The sequence below is a fragment of the Hemitrygon akajei genome, chromosome 30 (genome assembly GCF_048418815.1).
Source record: "Hemitrygon akajei chromosome 30, sHemAka1.3, whole genome shotgun sequence".
NCBI lineage: Eukaryota > Metazoa > Chordata > Chondrichthyes > Myliobatiformes > Dasyatidae > Hemitrygon > Hemitrygon akajei.
In genome coordinates this window covers 43014864-43039310 of record NC_133153.1, presented here as the reverse complement: position 1 = coordinate 43039310, position 24447 = coordinate 43014864, and the positions used below count along the sequence as shown (strand labels likewise).

Sequence of the window (24447 nt, the reverse complement as noted above, 5' to 3'; positions counted from 1 at the left end):
CAATACACTGGGCACCTCAGCAATGGACAGCTCTGCACTGGGCACCTCAATACACTGGGCACCTCAGCAATGGACACCTCAATACACTGGGCACCTCAGCAATGGACAGCTCTGCACTGGGCACCTCAATACACTGGGCACCTCAGCAATGGACAGCTCTGCACTGGGCACCTCAATACACTGGGCACCTCAGCAATGGGCAGCTCTGCACTGGGCACCTCAATACACTGGGCACCTCAGCAATGGGCACCTCAATACACTGGGCACCTCAGCAATGGGCACCTCAATACACTGGGCACCTCAGCAATGGACAGCTCTGCACTGGGCACCTCAATACACTGGGCACCTCAGCAATGGGCACCTCAATACACTGGGCACCTCAGCAATGGACAGCTCTGCACTGGGCACCTCAATACACTGGGCACCTCAGCAATGGACAGCCAGCACTGGGCACCTCAGCAATGGACACCTTATTACGCTGGGCACCTCAGCAATGGGCAGCTCTGCACTCAGCACACCAGCTCACTCCAGGTCAACTGCAGATGTGGCAAAATAATTAATACAATGTTAATCCAAAACAGTAAACCAAGAGGTCAGACAGGCTAACCATGTGAAGGTATAATTGCATTGGACAAAGGACCTATCTTTTGACGTTTAAACAGAGTTTCAGTGGAGGTGTAACCCCTTTAATGAATCATTAAAGATTTTAATATCTTTCCTGATCTTCCCCATTCCTCAATCCAGGAGACTCTGGCAGGTTTTCTTCTCGGGGCAGAATCTGAAACTAAGGGTCAGGTTTAAGGAATTGGGCAGTCCAGTCAGGTTCAGGTTTCCAGTTCTTACAAAGGTGTGATGGAATTCTTTTTTCTCAGGGAATTGAGACCCTTTGATCTCTCTCTCCCCCTTAGAGAGAGGTGCAAGCGTTCTCAAAGCAGGCGGTGACAGATTCTTGATAATCAGGGAGTGAGGCAGGAACATGGAGCTGAGATTGCAGGCAGAGCAACCGTGAAATGTGGGACAAGCTTGAGGGGCTGAATGTCCTCCAAATGCTCCTAATTCATACAGTTATGTGTTCTAGAGAATGGACAAGGAGTCTGACCCCTGCTGGAGTGTTTCCAAGTCTAATTAGTTACATAGAAGGATTGTCCTTCTATCCCATCACTGAACTTCCTAATATCTACTTTCAAATTCTCAATAAAATCTGCCCTTTTTGTTCAGCCAAGAGACACTCTTCAGTTCACTCTGGTGGAGCATTACCAGCCTTTCACTGAGAGAGAAGACAAGATTGAGAGGTGATCAGACAAGGTGGGCGCTGAAGCTGTTGTCCTGTCCCATCCCACAGGACCTCCAGGCTGCTTGGTCAACATCTTTCCCTTGCCCCATCCAAGATGGAAAACTGCTCAGAACGGCCAAGTCCAGCAGGAACATCACTGGGGGTCTCATCGTTTCCTCCAGCCTTCAGGCCCTGCCCATTGGCTGTCCATCTCTTGCTACACCCCAAGCCCCGCCCATTGGCTGTCCATCACTTGCTACACCCCAAGCCCCGCCCTTTGGCAGTCCATCAGCTTCCCCACTGCCAGTTTTAAAAGATGAACTCTATTTGTCACCTGTATGTCGAAACATTCAGTAAAAGGCGTCATTTGCATCAATGACCAACACAGTCTGAGGACGTGCTGGGGGTAGCCCACAAGTATTGCCATGCAGACACTGCATGCCCACTAATTACAAACCCTAACCCATACATCTTTGGAATGTGGGAGGAAACTGGAGCACCTGGAGGAAACCCACACAGTGACATGGAGAACGTACAAACTGCTTACAGACAGCAACGGGAACGGAAACCTGCTTTTACAAGTGGCGCTGTCATACCCAGGCCCTCTGCCCAACTCCACACATGGAAGCCATACCTTTAATTTCCAAAGAGTTCTATTTTATCAAAAGAAGACAGATTATTAAAGCGGGATCGGCTTTCTCATTTCACCGCCTGTGTTTGGTGTAAAGATGTTTCATTTTGTGTAACCATATCGGCACTGGACAGAGATGATTAATGGACTGATTTATACACACTGCAGGTAGGTTTTCAACGCAGAATCTTCAACCTCACCTATCCACCATCAGGAGCAGAATTAGGCCATTTGGCCCATCAAGTCTGCTCTGACATTCGATCATGCCCAATTTATTATCCCTCTCAACCCCAATCTCCTGCCTTCTCCCCGTAACCCTTGGTGCCCTGACCAATCAGGAATCTATCCAACTCTGCCTCAAATATACCCAATCACTGGGTCTCCACAGACACCCGTGCCAACGAATTCCACAGATTCATCAGCCTCTGGCTAAAGAAATTCCTCCTCATCGCCGTTTAAATGGACGTCCCTTTATCCCGAGGATATGAACCTGTGGTCCGTGGACCCCTTGATGAATGGTATTGGCTCATGGCATAAAAGGTCGGGAACCCCTGCTCTATTCTGAGGCTCTGCCCTGTGCTCATGAAGCTGGTACGTTCTGTACCAACAGAATCACCCAGCCTTGGTCCCGAGCTCAGCAGCTGCAACCTCTCTCCCGTTGGATCAGAATGTGCTTGTGGCCGAGGTTCTTCAGAGTCAAGAATGAGGCAGGAAGCTTGTTGCTTACGTTTGCTTTTATAAAGCGCTGCAAGAACAAAGGAATGAAGCAGGAAGATAGCAAAGAGCAAAAGCAAAGACTAATGACAAGAAGGAAGAACAGAGATGAAAGAGAGAGTCAAAGGAAAAGAACGACCAGTGTGGTCCGGTCCTCTTATCCACACATTCCACTGCTTAAATTAACCAATAAAATAGCCCCTAGACGATGCCCACCACTGATACTGTTTCCAGAAAGATACAAAGGCCACTACAGCCACTGAAACTCTCACTGAACAATTACATGTCTATCGGTCATTATATACAAATACTAACAAGCATAACCAAGTTAAACTACAAGGAAAAGCACAATTCCACAGTGCAACCCACACTCACAGCTCCTCCCTCAGAGCTCCAACTTTTTCTGGGTCAAAACTAATGGCCTGGGTTTAAATTTCCTCTCAAGGTTCAGGGGAAAAAATTAAACTGCACTTTCCCAGGATACAGCTAGGCTCTTTACTGTCCCGTTACTAAACGTAAAGTCTGTTAGTTTCAGTGTCAGGGATGGATCCTTCTCAAATCTCTGTTCCTGACGTCAGAATTGTTTCCTAAGGTCACACAATGATAGTTCAGTGAAAGGACGAAGGGAACTGATTTTAAGTAAAATTCACCGATCATTGAGTGCTGGTCTCTGTGCAAATCCCATGTTTGACCTTCCTGGTAACCTGGTGTGATATCATCACCAGTTCGTGTCACGGAAAGTGTGTCAGATGAAAGAAAGTTCTTGTGTTTTAATCGGATTTGAGGAAAAGCTGATCACAGCGAGAGCCAATTAGTTTAACACCAGGCGATGAGTCGGTGCAAGGCTGGCACACTGATGACTGGATCCACACAGCCACACAACGGTTTCAGCACAGAGATGTCCATTCAGCTGCCGAGTCCACAACTCCCCACACTCTGCCCTCTCCCATGGGTCACAAATCAATTCTTACCGAAGTTTCTTTGTCAAGGCCATGCGTGAATCCTGACCCACCAATTCCGTAGCCTTGGATTTCTACTTGCTTGACAAGTAAGTATCTCCCGGGTCACTCTTGGCTTCTTTGCCAGGTAGCTTTATTCCCTATCCCGAATTCCCAGCTCCTCCACCAATGGGAACGGATTCTCTTTGTCCACAATCCACAGGGATCTAAACCCTTCTGTCTGATCCTCTGGCATCCAGCTCTGTTCCAAAAACAATCTCACCTCCTCCAGTCTATTCATCCCTGAAACCATTTGGAGATTCTCTTCAGAGGCTGATTGATCCTGAACCAAATCCAATGATTTCAAACTAACACAAGAAATGTTGTAGATGTTGGAGTTCCTGAGCAACGCACATGCAATGTCGAAAGAACTCAGCAAGTCAGGCAGCATCTATTGAGAGGAACAAACTGCCAACATTTTGGGCCGAGTCCTGATGAAAGGTCTCAATCCAAAATACCAGCTGGTTATTCCCCTCGTAGATGCACCTCGACTTGCTGCGTTCCTCCAATATTTTGTGTGTGAGCCTGCGGATTGAACTCCAGTGTGTATTAGCTAGGGACTTAGACACCAGCATGTGTTAACTAGTGATTTAAACACCATTGTGTGTTAACTAGTGATTTAAACACCACTGTGTGTTAACTAGCGATTTAAACACCGCCATGTGTTTAGCCCAGTGGATTAAATGGTTTCTCATGTCCTTGCTCCTGTTTACAAAACCCAGAATCCTTGCTTTGACATTGATATTCCCAAACTTTCTCAGCCAGTCTGTACTTAGCCCTTTACTGCAAATCATCCCTCCTACCACAATGTAACACTTGACATTAAATTACATCTGTCATCTCTTTTTAAAAAGAGGTGAAGAATTTTTTTAAAGGTATCTTTTTAAAATACTGTACATTTTCTAAAAGGGTGAAGACTCTTCTGTCCAGGTAGTGGATGCCAGTTACTGGGTAAACTCACGGCCAAGACAGATAGATATCCATACGTTAGATGTGCCGTGGGACACAGGTCAGTGCAGCAGAGATCGGGGTGAGTGGAGGAACAGGGAAAAGGGGTCAGAAGGCTTCCTCCATCTCCTGGCTCATGGACTGAACACCTGAGGACAGGAGGTGGTGAACCCATTCACGTCAAGGTCCATGGCATTGGAAAGCTCTTTGAATAACTCACACAGCCTCCCCTGTACAAACACAGTTCAATGGCTAGTAAAGTCCCGCTTAGTGACCAGCACCCAATAATGTCCAGTGCAGGGTCCAGTGCCCAATGATAACTAACACCCAGTAATGTCCAGTGCCCAATAATGTCTACTATGGCAACCAGTGACTAGTAATGTCCAGCACAGTAACTAATTCCCAGTAATGCCCAGTGTGGTGCCCAGTGCCCAGTGATGTCCCTTGCAGTGCTGGTAATGTCTAGCATGGTGCCTAGTGCCCTGTGCAGTATCGGTGATGTCCAGTGGGATGACCAGTGACAACTAATGTCCAGCATGGTGGCCAGAGTATAAACCACTTACAGGAATTAAACCTGAGCCACTGGCGGTGTAAACTGTTCCATGACCCGCTACCCTACCATGCTGCCCCAAACAGAAACGTCCAGACAAAGGTGAGCTCAGGGTGGATGAGCGATTCACAGGGTGTGGTGTCCAGAGAGAGGTGAGCTCAGGGTGGATGAGCGATTCACAGGGTGTGGTGTCCAGAGAGAGGTGAGCTCAGGGTGGATGAGCGATTCACAGGGTGTGGTGTCCAGAGAAAGGTGAGCTCAGGGTGGATGAGCGATTCACAGGGTGTGGTGTCCAGAGAGACGAGAGCTCAGGGTCATCCATTTTCTTGCAAAAACAATCCCTCTCCTCTGACACTCTGAACTTTGCTCATTTCATTCTGTAGAGATGATCACAGACCAGAGTGTAAAGGCTTCTGTGACCCGGGAGCAGAGGGGTAAGTGTAGAAACTTCAGAACCATAGAACCATGGTGGACATCACCCTTTCCCTTATGAAACCTTCCCATCAAATATCGCCATCACCCCTATCCATCGAACAAAGTCCTATCACCTCTTCCATCACACAAAGTCCAATCACTACCTTCCATCCCACAAAGTCCCATCACCTCTTCCATCGCTCAAAGTTCCATCACCTCTTCCATCGCTCAAAGTCCCATCACTACCTTCCATAACACAAAGTCCAATCACTACCTTCCATCGCTCAAAGTCCCATCACCTCTTCCATCGCTCAAAGTCCCATCACTACCTTCCATTGCTCAAAGTCCCATCACCTCTTCCATCACACAAAGTTCCATCACCTCTTCCATTGCTCAAAGTCCCATCACCTCTTCCATCGCTCAAAGTCCCATCACTACCTTCCATTGCTCAAAGTCCCATCACCTCTTCCATCACACAAAGTTCCATCACCTCTTCCATTGCTCAAAGTCCCATCACTACCTTCCATCACACAAAGTCCAATCACTACCTTCCATCCCACAAAGTCCCATCACCTCTTCCATCGCTCAAAGTCCCATCACTTCTTCCATCGCTCAAAGTTCCATCACCTCTTCCAACGCTCAAAGTCCCATCACTACCTTCCATCACACAAAGTCCAATCACTACCTTCCATCCCACAAAGTCCCATCACCTCTTCCATCGCTCAAAGTCCCATCACTACCTTCCATCGCTCAAAGTCCCATCACCTCTTCCATCGCTCAAAGTCCCATCACTACCTTCCATCGCTCAAAGTCCCATCACTACCTTCCATCGCTCAAAGTCCCATCACCTCTTCCATCGCTCAAAGTCCCATCACTACCTTCCATCCCACAAAGTCCCATCACCTCTTCCATCGCTCAAAGTCCCATCACTACCTTCCATCCCACAAAGTCCCATCACCTCTTCCATCGCTCAAAGTCCCATCACTACCTTCCATCGCTCAAAGTCCCATCACCTCTTCCATCGCTCAAAGTCCCATCACCTCTTCCATCGCTCAAAGTCCCATCACCTCTTCCATCCCACAAAGTCCCATCACTTCTTCCATTGCTCAAAGTCCCATCACTACCTTCCATCCCACAAAGTCCAATCACTACCTTCCATCCCACAAAGTCCCATCACCTCTTCCATCGCTCAAAGTTCCATCACCTCTTCCATTGCTCAAAGTCCCATCACTACCTTCCATCACACAAAGTCCCATCACCTCTTCCATCGCTCAAAGTCCCATCACTACCTTCCATCACACAAAGTCCCAACACCTCTTCCATCGCTCAAAGTCCCATCACCTCTTCCATCGCTCAAAGTCCCATCACTACCTTCCATTGCGCGAAATCCCATCACCTCTTCCATCGCTCAAAGTCCCATCACTACCTTCCATCACACAAAGTCCCATCACCTCTTCCATCGCTCAAAGTTCCATCACCTCTTCCAACGCTCAAAGTCCCATCACTGCCTTCCATCACACAAAGTCCAATCACTACCTTCCATCCCACAAAGTCCCATCACCTCTTCCATCGCTCAAAGTCCCATCACTACCTTCCATCGCTCAAAGTCCCATCACCTCTTCCATCGCTCAAAGTCCCATCACTACCTTCCATCCCACAAAGTCCCATCATCTCTTCCATCGCTCAAAGTCCCATCACTACCTTCCATCGCTCAAAGTCCCATCTCTACCTTCCGTCGCTCAAAGTCCCATCACCTCTTCCATCGCTCAAAGTCCCATCACTACCTTCCATCGCTCAAAGGCCCATCACCTCTTCCATCACACAAAGTCCAATCACTACCTTCCATCGCTCAAAGTCCCATCACCTCTTGCATCACACAAAGTCCCATCACTACCTTCCATCGCTCAAAGGCCCATCACCTCTTCCATCACACAAAGTCCAATCACTACCTTCCATTGCTCAAAGTCCCATCACCTCTTGCATCACACAAAGTCCCATCACCTCTTCCATTGCACAAAGTCCCATCACTACCTTCCATCGCTCAAAGGCCCATCACCTCTTCCATCACACAAAGTCCCATCACCTCTTCCATCGCACAAAGTCCCATCACCTCTTCCATCACACAGTCCCATCACTACCTTCCATCGCTCAGTCCCATCACCTCTTCCATCGCACAAAGTCCCATCACTACCTTCCATCGCTCAAAGTCCCATCACCTCTTGCATCACACAAAGTCCCATCACCTCTTCCATCGCACAAAGTCCCATCACTACCTTCCATCGCTCAAAGGCCCATCACCTCTTCCATCACACAAAGTCCAATCACTACCTTCCATTGCTCAAAGTCCCATCACCTCTTGCATCACACAAAGTCCCATCACTACCTTCCATCGCTCAAAGTCCCATCACCTCTTCCATCGCACAAAGTCCCATCACTACCTTCCATCGCTCAAAGGCCCATCACCTCTTCCATCACACAAAGTCCAATCACTACCTTCCATCGCTCAGTCCCATCACCTCTTGCATCACACAAAGTCCAATCACTACCTTCCATCGCTCAAAGTCCCATCACCTCTTCCATCGCACAAAGTCCAATCACTACCTTCCATTGCTCAAAGTCCCATCACCTCTTGCATCACACAAAGTCCCATCACCTCTTCCATTGCACAAAGTCCCATCACTACCTTCCATCGCTCAAAGGCCCATCACCTCTTCCATCACACAAAGTCCAATCACTACCTTCCATTGCTCAAAGTCCCATCACCTCTTGCATCACACAAAGTCCCATCACCTCTTCCATCGCACAAAGTCCCATCACTACCTTCCATCGCTCAAAGGCCCATCACCTCTTCCATCACACAAAGTCCAGTCACTACCTTCCATCGCTCAAAGTCCCATCACCTCTTCCATCACACAAAGTCCCATCACCTCTTCCATCGCACAAAGTCCCATCACTACCTTCCATCGCTCAAAGTCCCATCACGTCTTCCATCAAACAAAGTCCAGTCACTACCTTCCATCCCACAAAGTCCCATCACCTCTTCCATCGCTCAAAGTCCCATCACTACCTTCCATTGCACAGTCTCATCACCTCTTCCATTGCTCAAAGTCCCATCACTACCTTCCATCGCTCAAAGTCCCATCACTACCTTCCATTGCACAGTCTCATCACCTCTTCCATTGCTCAAAGTCCCATCACTACCTTCCATCGCTCAAAGTCCCATCACCTCTTCCATCGCTCAAAGTCCCATCACTACCTTCCATCGCTCAAAGTCCCATCACCTCTTCCATCACACAAAGTCCCATCACCTCTTCCATCGCTCAAAGTCCCATCACTACCTTCCATTGCACAAAGTCCCATCACTACCTTCCATCGCTCAAAGTCCCATCACACAACCTCAACCATTCATCACACACTCACTCACCTCATTCCCACACTCACTCATCCTCTCACTCACTCATTCTCCTCATCCCCACACTCACTTAATCTTCCCTGTATTGAATAATTTACCAGCTTGATACCATTCACAATTGTATACAACCCATAACGTCCTTTCACCTCTTCCCTTCCCATCATTCCGGGATCCAAGCCGGCAGCCATTCACTTGGCCTTCTGGATGAGTGAACTGAAGTCAGTGTTCGCAGGAACCTGGGTAACAAACATAGGCAGGGAGGCAATAGTGTAGAAAACTTGTGAACTCTCCACAGGGTGACCGAGGCTCTTGCTACCGCCCACTTTAAACCCAATCCTGCTCAGATCTCTGTCTGTGACCGCAGTAACAGTGAGACCTAGTGCAAGCGCACCTGGCCTTCCGTTCAGGAATGCCCCAGTCTACAGTAAATCTTACAGCCACAGTTGCAGGGAGTGCTGTGGTTTGTCATCGTGGCTACACATTTGTAGAAATGCCAGAGGGAGTGTTGAAAAGATACTGCTATTGGCTGTTGACTGGATAGAGTGGACAGTCAGAGACTTTTTCCCAGGTCAGAAACGACGAATACGAGGGGGCAGAATTTCAAGGTGATTGGAGGAAAGTATGGGGAGATGTCAGAGGGAGGTATTTTACACAGGGCGTGGTGAGTGTGTGGAACGCGCTGCCAGGGGTAGTGGGGATGTCAGAGGGAGGTATTTTACACAGGGAGTGGTGAGTGTGTGGAACGCGCTGCCAGGGGTGGGGGGAGATGTCAGAGGGAGGTATTTTACACGGCGTGGTGAGTGTGTGGAACGCGCTGCCAGGGGTAGTGGGGATGTCAGAGGGAGGTATTTTACACAGGGAGTGGTGAGTGTGTGGAACGCGTTGGCAGGGGTAGTGGGGATGTCAGAGGGAGGTATTTTACACAGGGAGTGGTGAGTGTGTGGAACGCGCTGCCAGGGGTGGTGGGGATGTCAGAGGGAGGTATTTTACAGAGGGAGTGGTGAGTGTGTGGAACGCGCTGCCAGGGGTAGTGGGGATGTCAGAGGGAGGTATTTTACACAGGGAGTGGTGAGTGTGTGGAACGCGTTGGCAGGGGTGGGGGGAGATGTCAGAGGGAGGTATTTTACACAGGGAGTGGTGAGTGTGTGGAATGCGATGCCAGGGGTAGTGGGGATGTCAGAGGGAGGTATTTTACACAGGGACTGGTGAGTGTGTGGAACGCGCTGCCAGGGGTAGTGGGGATGTCAGAGGGAGGTATTTTACACAGGGAGTGGTGAGTGTTTGGAATGCGCTGCCAGGGGTAGTGGAGATGTCAGAGGGAGGTATTTTACACAGGGAGTGGTGAGTGTGTGGAACGCGTTGGCAGGGGTGGGTGGGATGTCAGAGGGAGGTATTTTACACAGGGAGTGGTGAGTGTGTGGAACGCGCTGCCAGGGGTGGTGGGGATGTCAGAGGGAGGTATTTTACACAGGGCGTGGTGAGTGTGTGGAACGCGTTGGCAGGGGTGGGGGGGATGTCAGAGGGAGGTATTTTACACAGGGCGTGGTGAGTGTGTGGAACGCGTTGGCAGGGGTGGGTGGGATGTCAGAGGGAGGTATTTTACACAGGGAGTGGTGAGTGTGTGGAACGTGCTGCCAGGGGTGGGGGGAGATGTCAGAGGGAGGTATTTTACACAGGAAGTGGTGAGTGTGTGGAACGCGCTGCCAGGGGTGGGGGGGGATGTCAGAGGGAGGTATTTTACACAGGGCGTGGTGAGTGTGTGGAACGCGTTGGCAGGGGTGGGTGGGATGTCAGAGGGAGGTATTTTACACAGGGAGTGGTGAGTGTGTGGAACGCGCTGCCAGGGGTGGTGGGGATGTCAGAGGGAGGTATTTTACACAGGGAGTGGTGAGTGTGTGGAACGCACTGCCAGGGGTGGGGGAGATGTCAGAGGGAGGTATTTTACACAGGGAGTGGTGAGTGTGTGGAACGCGTTGGCAGGGGTGGGGGGGATGTCAGAGGGAGGTATTTTACACAGGGAGTGGTGAGTGTGTGGAATGCGATGCCAGGGGTAGTGGGGATGTCAGAGGGAGGTATTTTACACAGGGAGTGGTGAGTGTGTGGAACGCGCTGCCAGGGGTGGGGGGAGATGTCAGAGGGAGGTATTTTACACAGGGAGTGGTGAGTGTGTGGAACGCGCTGCCAGGGGTGGTGGGGATGTCAGAGGGAGGTATTTTACACAGGGCGTGGTGAGTGTGTGGAACGCGTTGGCAGGGGTGGGGGGGATGTCAGAGGGAGGTATTTTACACAGGGAGTGGTGAGTGTGTGGATCGCGTTGGCAGGGGTGGGTGGGATGTCAGAGGGAGGTATTTTACACAGGGAGTGGTGAGTGTGTGGAACGCGCTGCCAGGGGTGGTGGGGATGTCAGAGGGAGGTATTTTACACAGGGAGTGGTGAGTGTGTGGAACATGCTGCCAGGGGTGGGGGAGATGTCAGAGGGAGGTATTTTACACAGGGAGTGGTGAGTGTGTGGAACGCGCTGCCAGGGGTAGTGGGGATGTCAGAGGGAGGTATTTTACACAGGGAGTGGTGAGTGTGTGGAACGCGTTGGCAGGGGTGGGGGGGATGTCAGAGGGAGGTATTTTACACAGGGAGTGGTGAGTGTGTGGAACGCGTTGGCAGGGGTGGTGGGGATGTCAGAGGGAGGTATTTTACACAGGGAGTGGTGAGTGTGTGGAACGCGCTGCCAGGGGTAGTGGGGATGTCAGAGGGAGGTATTTTACACAGGGAGTGGTGAGTGTGTGGAACGTGCTGCCAGGGGTGGTGGGGATGTCAGAGGGAGGTATTTTACACAGGGAGTGGTGAGTGTGTGGAACGCGTTGGCAGGGGTGGGGGGGATGTCAGAGGGAGGTATTTTACACAGGGAGTGGTGAGTGTGTGGAACGCGCTGCCAGGGGTGGGGGGGATGTCAGAGGGAGGTATTTTACACAGGGAGTGGTGAGTGTGTGGAACGCGCTGCCAGGGGTAGTGGGGATGTCAGAGGGAGGTATTTTACACAGGGAGTGGTGAGTGTGTGGAACGCGCTGCCAGGGGTAGTGGGGATGTCAGAGGGAGGTATTTTACACAGGGAGTGGTGAGTGTGTGGAACGCGCTGCCAGGGCTGGTGGGGATGTCAGAGGGAGGTATTTTACACAGGGCGTGGTGAGTGTGTGGAACGCGCTGCCAGGGGTGGGGGGGATGTCAGAGGGAGGTATTTTACACAGGGAGTGGTGAGTGTGTGGAACGCGCTGCCAGGGGTAGTGGGGATGTCAGAGGGAGGTATTTTACACAGGGAGTGGTGAGTGTGTGGAACGCGCTGCCAGGGCTGGTGGGGATGTCAGAGGGAGGTATTTTACACAGGGCGTGGTGAGTGTGTGGATCGCGTTGGCAGGGGTGGTGGGGATGTCAGAGGGAGGTATTTTACACAGGGCGTGGTGAGTGTGTGGATCGCGTTGGCAGGGGTGGTGGGGATGTCAGAGGGAGGTATTTTACACAGGGAGTGGTGAGTGTGTGGAACGTGCTGCCAGGGGTGGTGGGGATGTCAGAGGGAGGTATTTTACACAGGGAGTGGTGAGTGTGTGGAACGCGCTGCCAGGGGTGGGGGGGGGGGATGTCAGAGGGAGGTATTTTACACAGGGAGTGGTGAGTGTGTGGAACGCGCTGCCAGGGGTAGTGGAGATGTCAGAGGGAGGTATTTTACACAGGGAGTGGTGAGTGTGTGGAATGCGATGCCAGGGGTGGGGGAGATGTCAGAGGGAGGTATTTTACACAGGGAGTGGTGAGTGTGTGGAACGCGCTGCCAGGGGTAGTGGGGATGTCAGAGGGAGGTATTTTACACAGGGAGTGGTGAGTGTGTGGAACGCGTTGGCAGGGGTGGGGGGGATGTCAGAGGGAGGTATTTTACACAGGGAGTGGTGAGTGTGTGGAACGCGTTGGCAGGGGTGGTGGGGATGTCAGAGGGAGGTATTTTACACAGGGAGTGGTGAGTGTGTGGAACGCGCTGCCAGGGGTAGTGGGGATGTCAGAGGGAGGTATTTTACACAGGGAGTGGTGAGTGTGTGGAACGTGCTGCCAGGGGTGGTGGGGATGTCAGAGGGAGGTATTTTACACAGGGAGTGGTGAGTGTGTGGAACGCGTTGGCAGGGGTGGGGGGGATGTCAGAGGGAGGTATTTTACACAGGGAGTGGTGAATGTGTGGAACGCGCTGCCAGGGGTGGGGGGGATGTCAGAGGGAGGTATTTTACACAGGGAGTGGTGAGTGTGTGGAACGCGCTGCCAGGGGTAGTGGGGATGTCAGAGGGAGGTATTTTACACAGGGAGTGGTGAGTGTGTGGAACGCGCTGCCAGGGCTGGTGGGGATGTCAGAGGGAGGTATTTTACACAGGGCGTGGTGAGTGTGTGGAACGCGCTGCCAGGGGTGGGGGGGATGTCAGAGGGAGGTATTTTACACAGGGAGTGGTGAGTGTGTGGAACGCGCTGCCAGGGGTAGTGGGGATGTCAGAGGGAGGTATTTTACACAGGGAGTGGTGAGTGTGTGGAACGCGCTGCCAGGGCTGGTGGGGATGTCAGAGGGAGGTATTTTACACAGGGCGTGGTGAGTGTGTGGATCGCGTTGGCAGGGGTGGTGGGGATGTCAGAGGGAGGTATTTTACACAGGGCGTGGTGAGTGTGTGGATCGCGTTGGCAGGGGTGGTGGGGATGTCAGAGGGAGGTATTTTATACAGGGAGTGGTGAGTGTGTGGAACGCACTGCCAGGGGTAGTGGGGATGTCAGAGGGAGGTATTTTACACAGGAAGTGGTGAGTGTGTGGAACGCGCTGCCAGGGGTGGGGGGAGATGTCAGAGGGAGGTATTTTACACAGGGAGTGGTGAGTGTGTGGAACGCGTTGGCAGGGGTGGGGTGGGGATATCAGAGGGAGGTATTTTACACAGGGAGTGGTGAGTGTGTGGAACGCATTGGCAGGGGTGGGGGAGATGTCAGAGGGAGGTATTTTACACAGGGACTGGTGAGTGTGTGGAACGCGTTGGCAGGGGTGGGGGGAGATGTCAGAGGGAGGTATTTTACACAGGGAGTGGTGAGTGTGTGGAACGCTTCGGCAGGGGTGGTGGTAGAGGCAGGTACATTAAGGACATTGAAGAGGCTCAGAGATGCACATGGACGGTAGAGAAAAGGAGGGCTACGTAGGAGGAAAGTGTTAGATTCATCTTGGAGTGGGTTGAAAGGTCGGTATAACATCATTGTTTGAAATGCCTGCACTGTGCTTTATCTTAAAGTAATGTTGTACCGTGTGTGAAAAGTCTCAGATAATCCGGGGTAAGGCGGGTTTCAGCCTATGAGAACAGGTGGACATTATGCTGGGTCAGGAAGAATTCTGGAACAATCTGGTGCTAGGTCACTGATGATAGAACATAGAAAACTACAGCACAGTACAGGCCCTTCAGCCCTTTAACCTACTCTAAGATCAATCTAACCTTCCCTTCTACATAACCCTCCATTTTTCAGTCATTCATATGTCTAAGAGTTTCTTCAATGTCCCAAATGTATCTGCCTCTGACACCCCCACTACCCCTGGCAGGGTGTTCCGCACACCCAACGCTCTCCGTGTAAAATACCTCCCTCTGGCACCCCCACTACCCCTGGCAGGGTGTTCCGCACACCCAACGCTCTCCGTGTAAAATACCTCCCTCTGGCACCCCCACTACCCCTGGCAGGGTGTTCCGCACACCCAACGCCCTCCGTGTAAAATACCTCCCTCTGACACCCCCACTACCCCTGGCAGGGTGTTCCGCACACCCAACGCCCTCCGTGTAAAATACCTCCCTCTGACACCCCCACTATCCCTGGCAGGGTGTTCCGCACACCCAACGCCCTCCGTGTAAAATACCTCCCTCTGACACCCTCACTACCCCTGGCAGGGTATTCCGCACACCCAACGCCCTCCGTGTAAAATACCTCCCTCTGACACCCCCACTACCCCTGGCAGGGTGTTCCGCACACCCAATGCTCTCCGTGTAAAATACCTCCCTCTGGCACCCTCACTACCCCTGGCAGGGTGTTCCGCACACCCAACGCTCTCCGTGTAAAATACCTCCCTCTGGCACCCCCACTACCCCTGGCAGGGTGTTCCGCACACCCAACGCCCTCCGTGTAAAATACCTCCCTCTGACAACCTCACTACCCCTGGCAGGGTGTTCCGCACACCCAACGCTCTCCGTGTAAAATACCTCCCTCTGGCACCCTCACTACCCCTGGCAGGGTGTTCCGCACACCCAACGCTCTCCGTGTAAAATACCTCCCTCTGACACCCCCACTACCCCTGGCAGGGTCATCCGCACACCCAACGCCTTCCGTGTAAAATACCTCCCTCTGACACCCCCACTACCCCTGGCAGGGTCATCCGCACACCCAACGCCCTCCGTGTAAAATACCTCATCTGACACCCCTCCCAAACTTTCCTCCAATCACCTTAATATTATGAGCCCTTGTATTAGCCACTTCTGCCCCACGGAGACTTTTTTTAAGCTGATCATCATCAGCTTAAACTCTGCCATTAGATTTCTGTTGAAATGATTCACAAGGTGAATGTGATCAAGATTATATTTCTTTTAGTTTTGCATTTTCATCCAAAGAGAAAACTAAGCCCCCCCCCCCTCCATCTCCTAACTTGCTCTTGGAAGTTTCAGGGCTCTGCAGTGCTGCCTCAGCCCTCCGGCTGAACCACTGAATTGGACAGCTCTGGAAGAGGCCACTCAGCCCATCATTTGACTTGATGCCTGACCTTAGTTGGCCTTTCAACATCTTTTGTCCAGGCTCACTGGGACATGATCCTTCAAATTACTTTCCAAACCATTGTTGTTAAGGAGGTTCTACAGTGACAACAAAACATCAGTTCTACTTTCACCTGGTCCACTCTCATATGGAATATCAGGTTGTCCCAGGAGCCAGAAGGTTCCAGGGCAGATCTTTCAGTGTCAGCTGAGACCTTGCAGAACCTTCTCTTTCTGTAACATCTCTTTTGTTTGCAGTGAAGTTTAAGCAGAAGGCTGAAGTAATGGACAGTATGGCCAAAGGAAGGGCAAGCAGAAAGGCTGAACAAGAGACCAAAATGAAAGGTGAGACCCAGAGATGACCAGATGCTAATGACCGGATACAGGGCAGGAAAGGAAGGGCTGGCGTCCCCATCGGGGCTACAAGCTGGGTCTCCTTCCTTGTTTGAGAGACCCAGAGATGACCAGATGCCAACAGCCAGATACAGAGCAGGAAAGGAAAAGGAAAGGTGCTGTCCCCATCGGGGCTACAAGCCGGGTCTCAGATTGTTTTCATTTTCACAAACAAGAGAAAATCTGCAGATGCTGGAAATCCGAGCAACATACAGGAAATGCTGGAGGAACTCAGCAGGCCAGGCAGCATCTATGGGAAAGAGCACAGTCGACGTTTCAGGCTGAGCCCCTTTGGCAGGACTGGAGAGAAAAAAGCTGAGGAGTAGATTTGAAAGGTGGTGGTGGGAGGGGAGAGATAAACACCAGGTGATAGGTGAAACCTGAAGGGGGAGGGATGAAGTAAAGAGCTGGGAAGCTGATTGGTGAAAGAGACAGATGGCCATGGAAGAAAGAAGGGAGGGGGGAGCACCAGAGGGAGGCGATGGATGGGCAAGGAGGTAACATGAGAGAGTGATGTGGGGATGGGAAATAGCGGAACTTGTCCTCATTCTAAATAATTTCTCCACTGGCTCTTCCCACTTCCTTCAAACAAACGGTGTAGCCACGGGCACTCATATGGCTCTCAGCTATGCCTGTTTGTTTGTCAGCTACATGGAACAGTCTTTGTTCTAAGCCTACACTGGCGACTGTCCCGCACTTTTCCTACGCTACGCCAACGACGACATTGGTGCTGTTTCCTGCACCCATGCTGAACTCGTCAACTTCGTCCACTTTGCCTCCAACATCCACCCTGCCCTCAAATTTACCTGGTCCATTTCCAACACCTCCCTCCCCTTTCTTGATCTCACTGTCTCTATCTCCAGAGACAGCTTATCTACTGATGTCAATTATAAACCAACGGGGTCTCACAGCTACCTGAACTATGCCTCTTCCCACCCTGCTACTTGTAAAAATGCCATCCCCTTCTCAGAATTCCTCCATCTCTGCCGCATCTGCTCTCAGAATGAGGGTTTTCATTCCAGAATGAAGGAGATGCCCTCCTTTTTCAAAGAAAGGGGCTTCCCTTCCTCCATCATCAACACTGCCCTCAACTGCATCTCTTCCATTTCACACACGTCTGCTCTCACCCCATCCTCCCGCCACCCTACCAGGGATAATTCCACTTACCATTCCCATTCTGATATATCCATCCATGGCCTCCTCCACTGTTGTCCTCACCTACCACTCCACCGGCCTCCACGTCCAGCACATAATTCTCCGAAACTTCTGCCACCTCCAATGGGATCCCACTACCAAGCACATCGTTCCCTCCCCCCCCCCCCCACGTTTTGCTTTCCGCAGGGATTGCTCCCTACGCGACTCCCTTGTCCATTAATTCCTCCCCACCGATCTCCCTCCTAGCACTTATCCTTGCAAGCGGAACAAGTGCTACACCTGCCCCTATACCTCCTCCCTCACACCATTCAGGGCCTCAAACAGTCCTTCCAGGTGAGGCAACACTTCACCTGTGAGTCTGTTGGGGTCATTTACTATGTCCAGTGTGGCCTCCCGTATATTGGTGAGACCCGACGAAGATTGGGAGACCGCTTTGCTGGGTATCTACACTCCATCTGCCAGAACAAGTGGGATCTCCCAATGGCCACACATTTTAATTCCACTTCCCATTCCCATTCCGATGTCCATTCATGGTCTCCTCCACTGTCGTGATGAGGCCACACTTCAATTGGAGGAACAACACCTTATATTCCGTTTGGGTAGCCTCCAACCTGATGGCATGAACATCGATTTCTCGAACCTCCTCCCCACCTTCACCATTTCCCATCCCCATGTCTGTCTCGCATGTTATCTCTTTGCCCACCCATCACCTCCCTCCCACCTTTCTTCTGTTTTCCATGGCCTTCTGTCTCCTTCACCAACCATCTTCCCAGCCCTTTGCTTCATCCCTCTCCCTCCAAGTTTCACCTATCGCCTGGTGTTTCTCTCTCCCTCCCCCCACCTTACTCCTCAGATTTTTTCTCCCCAGTCCTGCCGAAGGGTTTCGGCCCGAAACACCAACTGTCCTCTTTTCCATAGATGCTGCCTGGCCTGCTGAGTTCCTCCAGCATTTTGTGTGTGTTGTTATAGTTTTGAAAGAAATGTTGCATTATAGAAATGGCAGGGATGTAGGCAGATTGCCACTGGGTCAGATGCCTCCCCCCCAGTGGCTGACTCACTGCCTGGGCTCTGAGGCAGGGGACAGGGTGTTAGATGTGGCTGCAGGTCGGGTAGAGAGCCAGAAATTGGGAACTGTGTCGGGGTGGGGCGGAGTGGGGAGGATCGTTAGAATTTGACCTGCACCGTTTGGAATGAAACGTGAAAGTTTTCTCATTTCATCTGAGCCGCCTCAACACTTTGAAGATTGTGATCGATGGAGTTTTCTCACAAATGGAAGTCAGTTCAGATCAATCACAATTTCAGAATCAGGTTTAATCTCACTGGCCGGTGTCGTGAAATTTGTTGCTATGCAGCAGCAGTACATTGCAATACAGAATAAAAACTGTAAATCACAGTAAGAATTACTCACTATGTATATCAAATATGTGTTGAATTATTAAATAATTATATATATAATTGCACTTGAGGAGATTTGGTGTCACCAGATGCTCTGTGGAGAGCATTCTGACTGGTTGCATCACTGTCGGGTGTGGAGGGGCTACTGCACAGGATCGGAAAAAGTAGCTCAAAGTTTTAAGCTCAGTCGGCTCGATCACGGGCACTCGCCTCCCCAGCATCCAGGACATCTTCATGGAGCGATGCCTCAAAAAGGCAGCATCCATCATTAGGGACCCCTGTCACCATGCCGCCTTCTCACTGCTACCATCAGGAGGAGGTACAGGAGCCTGAAGACACACACCCAATGATTCAGGAACAGTTTCTTCCCCTCTGCCATCCGATTTCTGAATGGACTTTGAACCATGAACACTACCTCACTGCTTTTTCTTTTTTTCTCTTATTGTATTACTTATTTAATTAAATGTTTTAAATATACAGTTGAAGTCAGAAGTTTACATACACCTTGGCCAAATACACTTAAACTCAGTTTTTCACAATTCCTGACATTTAATCCTAGAAAACATTCAGTGTGTTAGGTCAGTTAGGATCACTACTTTATTTTAAGAATGTGAAATGTCAGAATAATAGTAGAGAGAATGATTTATTTCAGCTTTTATTTCTTACATCACATTCCCAGTGGGTTAGAAGTTTACATATATTTTGTTAGTATTTGGTAGCATTGCCTTTAAATTGTTCAACTAGGGTCAAATGTTTTGGGTAGCCTTCCACAAGCTTCTCACAGTAAGTTGCTGGAATTTTGTTCCATTCCTCCAGACAGAACTGGTGTAACTGAGTCAGGTTTGTAGGCCTCCTTGCTCGCACATGCTTTTTCAGTTCTGCCCATAAATCTTCTATCGGATTGAGGTCAGGGCTTTGTGATGGCCACTCCAATACCTTGACTTTGTTGTCCTTAAGCAATTTTGCTACAACTTTGGAGGTATGCTTGGGGTCATTGTCCATTTGGAAGGCCCATCTGCGACTGAGCTTTAACTTCCTGGCTGATGTCTTGAGATGTTGCTTCAATATATCCACATAATTTTCCTTCCTCATGATGCCATCTATTTTGTGAAGTGCACCAGTCCCTCCTTCAGCAAAGCACCCCCACAACATGATGCTGCCACCCCCATGCTTCACGGTGGGCAGAACTGAAACAGCGTGTGCGAGCAAGGAGGTCTACAAACCTGACTCAGTTACACCAGTTCTGTCTGGAGGAATGGAACAAAATTCCAGCAACTTACTGTGAGAAGCTTGTGGAAGGCTACCCAAAACGTTTGACCCTAGTTGAACAATTTAAAGGCAATGCTACCAAATACTAACAAAGTTATGTAAACTTCTAACCCACTGGGAAAGTGATGAAAGAAATTAAAGCTGAAATAAATCATTTTCTCTACTATTATTCTGACATTTCACATTCTTAAAATAAAGTAGTGATCCTAACTGACCTAACACACTGAATGTTTTCTAGGATTAAATGTCAGGAATTGTGAAAAACTGAGTTTAAATGTATTTGGCCAAGGTGTATGTGGACTTCTGACTTCACCTGTATATACTTACTGTAATTTAGTTATTGTATATTGCACTGTACTGCAGCCAAATAACAACTGATTTTACAACATATGCCAGTGGTATTAAACCCGATTCTGAAATTAAATAATTAGTGCAAAAAGCTAACTAAGTAGTGAGGTAGCATTCATCGGTTCAATGTCCATTCAGAAATTGGATGGCGGAGGGAAAGAAGCTGTTCCTGAATCGCTGAGTGTGTGCTTCCAGGTTTCTGTATCTCCTCCCTGATGGTAACAATAAAAAGAGAGCGCATCCAGGGCGATGTGGATCTTTAATGGTGGATGCCGCCTTGTTGAGGCATTGAAGGTATTGGGGAGTTGGCTGAGTTTACAGCCCTCGACAGCTTTTTCCAGCGGCCCCTCTGTACAGGATGATGATGCTCCCCACGCTACATCTGTAGGAATTTGCTGGAACCTTTGGTGACAGACCCTAGAATGAAGAGTACCTCGGGGTCCATGTGGACTCTGTCTGATGTCACGTTTTACTCGGCTGCACTGCGACACTCAGACACCACAGCCCGGTAGAGCCGGCTCCCTCTCTGTGTGTGGATCCTGAGCTCTCCTGCTGCTGGTCAAAGTGTCCGCTACCCTCATCCAGACACAATACTTAAACCAGCCTGTTGGATCCCCCACTCGCTTCTTGTGACCCAGAGCCTTTTGTGAGTTGGGCTGGGAAGTGTGCGTGACACAGAGACCATTCGGCCCGTTGCATTGTGCTTTTGAGAAAGAACCATGCAACCTAACTTCACCTCCCAGCACCGGCTCTCTATCACTGCAGGGCTCAACTCTTTAAGTTCACGTGCGATGAGCGCCTGTCTCCGCTTTCACCTCATCCATAGGCTCTGGGAGCAGAGGTTGATAGATTCCTAAAAAGGTTGGTGTCAAAGGTTACTGGGAGAAGGCAGAAGGGAAAATAAACCAGCCATGATGAAATGGAGCAGACTTGATGGGTTGAATGGCCTAATTCTACTCTTGTAACTTACGGGTGAAAATTCTCCTTTTCATCACCCCTCCAGTGATTCTACCACAGCCCTTAGATCCACATTCCTTGGGTTCTGACCTCTCTGCTCGTCTCTGTTGAGCTGAGAATTATTTACAGTAGCTTTCAAGGAACTGCCGTCACATTAGGCCGTCAGGTCTTGGAGTTTACAATCACACAGAACTCACTGAATGTTGACTCCTGTAACTTAAAGCCCAAGACTCCCCAGCTCTCCTGCCTGGTAGCTGTGGAAGCATCATCTCAACCAGACACTGCAAGGGTGCAGTGTTGCACCTCAACCAGACACTGCAAGGGTGCAGTGTTGCATCTCAACCAGACACTGCAAGGGTGCAGTGTTGCATCTCAACCAGACACTGCAAGGGTGCAGTGTTGCATCTCAACCAGACACCGTAAGGGTGCAGTGTTGCATCTCAACCAGACACTGCAAGGGTGCAGTGTTGCACCTCAACCAGACACTGCAAGGGTGCAGTGTTGCATCTCAACCAGACACTGCAAGGGTGCAGTGTTGCACCTCAACCAGACACTGCAAGGGTGCAGTGTTGCACCTCAACCAGACACTGCAAGGGTGCAGTGTTGCACCTCAACCAGACACTGCAAGGGTGCAGTGTTGCACCTCAACCAGACACTGCAAGGGTGCAGTGTTGCACCTCAACCAGACACTGCAAGGGTGCAGTGTTGCATCTCAACCAGACACTGCAAGGGTGCAGTGTTGCATCTCAACCTGACGTCAGATTTCATTCATTAGTCCCTTATTTCTCCTGGCTTCTGGAGTTCCTGCATTTACCATCCAGTGACAAGTGACAGTGAAACACCAGGGAGATTAAATAGAAAAGCTACAAACTGAGGCAGTACTGCCTCAACCCTGTCACTGGTTAGTGAGTGTTGAGGACACACGTCTCCAAACATTGTTTCAGATGCAAACAGAGAGCAAACCAAAGGCAGCTGCTTGCAATGTAGTGTTTGACAGAGGTTTGAGGCAAAAAGACCTTGACAGACTATAAAATATAGGCAGAGAATTAGGCCTTTTGGCCCATCGAGTCTGCTCCACATTCCATCATGGCTGATTTATTATCTGTCTCAACCCCATTCTCCTGCCTTCTCCCTGTAACCTTTGACACCCTGGTTAATCAAGAGCCTATTAACTCCTGCTGTAATCATGCCCAATGACTTGGCCTCCACAGCCTTCTGTGACAACAAATTCCACAGATTCACCACCCTCTGGCTAAAAAAAAATCCTTCTAATGTCTGTTCTAAAATGATGTCCCTCCATTCTGAGGCTGCGCCCTCTTGGCCTGAACTCCCCCGCTCTAGGAAACACCTTCTCCATGCCTACTCTACCTAGGCCAGAGATTCCCAATCGGGGGTCCACAGACACTTTGTTCAATGGTATTGGTCCATGCATTAAAAAGGCTGGGACCCCTGATCAGGCCTTTTAATGTTCAATAGGTCAATGAGATCCCTCCCCCCTGCACCATTTAAACAATAAAATAAAAGCATTTTATTCAAACCTTTCTCAATGGGCTATGTGCTTCAGGGGTTCCTGGGTCAGCTCCCCTGCTTTGTTCCAATGAAGGCCACAGTCAGAGCCAGTCCAGAGGACACCAATGCAGCTGCGAATCTGATATTCCCCAAACAACGGTCTCTGGGAGATTGCCAGGTGCCATTTAACATCAAATAAACTTGAACTGCAACTTGCACACAAATAAAACACAGGCTTGTAGAAGATTTCGGTGAGGATAGAGGGTCAAAAAGAGGAGGCATGAGATGACACTGGTATGTGGGTAAGATACACACTCCTAGGAACAGTTAATGAACCAGGAGCCTATTTCTTTAGTCCTGTCTCAACTTTAAAGACAGGCATGATGTAATTATTCAATGTCCATCATTTTCTTACTTCCATTTGCAACATTAGAAAGTTTTCGACAAGAGCAGGCTGTTAGGCCCAACAAAGCTTGCCGAATTCCTATTCCATAGTGTGTTGAAATAACTATCGAGTTTTGATTTGAAAGTCTCTACGCACTCCTCTCAACTACACAACTAGGTAGTTTGGTCCATGTGTCAGTCCACAACTTGCTGTATAAAGAAATGCATCCTGATGTTAATCTAAAATCTCCCTTTAACCAGTCTCCATCTATGGCCCCATGTCCTCATTGATGGATTAGTTTTTGAAGTTAACAGCTGGCACCCACTTTACTGATACCCTTAATGATTATGAACACTTCTATCATCTCTCCTCACATTCTACGTCTGCTTAGGTGAAAAATATTTAATTCTTTCAATCTTTTTTCATAACTCATACCCGGCAGACCTGGAACGAGTCCCACTGCCGTTCTCTGAACTCTCTCCAGGGCCTTCACATCCCTCACAAAACATGGAGACCAAAATTTACACAGTACTCAAGGTGCAGCCTCCCAAGTGAATTATACAGCTTACGGAGAAGGTCTCTTGATTTGAACTCCACTGAGCGATTATATACACAAACATTCTATTAGCCTTCCTAATCGCTTCCGTGCATTGTCTGGATGTTGACAGTGATGAATCTACCAGGACACCCAAATCCTTCTCATACAGTATACTTTCTAACTCAAACCCTCCCATTGTATATTTATATCTAATATTTCTACCTCCTATATGCAACACTTTAAAATTACTTACATTAAATTTCATCGGCCATTTAGCTACCCACATCTGGATTTTGTTTAGATCTAACTGTATTGATTCTGCTGCCTGAATGTTATCAGCTCATCCCCTTAATTTTGTTTCATCTGCAAATTTGACTAGTTTATTTGTCATGTGCTTATCCAAATCATTAATGTAAATTGAAAACAGCAGCAGCCCCAAAACTGATCCCTACGGAACCCCATTTTTAACATTTTCTAGGTATGAAAATGATCCTCTAACCATAACTCGATGTTTTCTATTTTTGAGCCAATCTTGCACACCTTACCCTGAATCCCTATCTCTTGTAATTTGATTATTAACATCTTGTAATTTGATTATTAATATCTTGTCAAAAACCTTCTAAAAGTTCAAGTAAATGATATCAATTGCTCTATTGTTATCATAAATTTTGGTTGTCTCTTCATAGAACTCCAGCATATTCGTAAAATATGATCTCCACTTTCTGAACCCATGCTGGCTTTCTGCATATGTGTTAGATTTTAATGGGACACAA

The 24447-nt window shown here is 49.4% G+C and overlaps 1 protein-coding gene across 5 annotated transcripts in view; it reads left to right on the top strand.

Moving 5' to 3' along the window:
* The window catches only part of slc24a1 (solute carrier family 24 member 1), a 63220-nt gene that overhangs the window by 22149 nt on the left and 16624 nt on the right, over window positions 1–24447 (top strand). For 2 of the 5 annotated variants that reach the window (XM_073032748.1, XM_073032745.1), the window contains 2 exons: window positions 5498–5548; window positions 15984–16070. The exons of 1 other annotated variant lie outside the window; for it this stretch is intronic. In XM_073032748.1, coding sequence (XP_072888849.1) covers window positions 5498–5548; window positions 15984–16070 — 138 coding nt within the window. The remainder of the gene's footprint in view (window positions 1–5497; window positions 5549–15983; window positions 16071–24447) is intronic. 2 more of the 5 variants (XM_073032746.1, XM_073032749.1) reach the window with 2 other exon arrangements.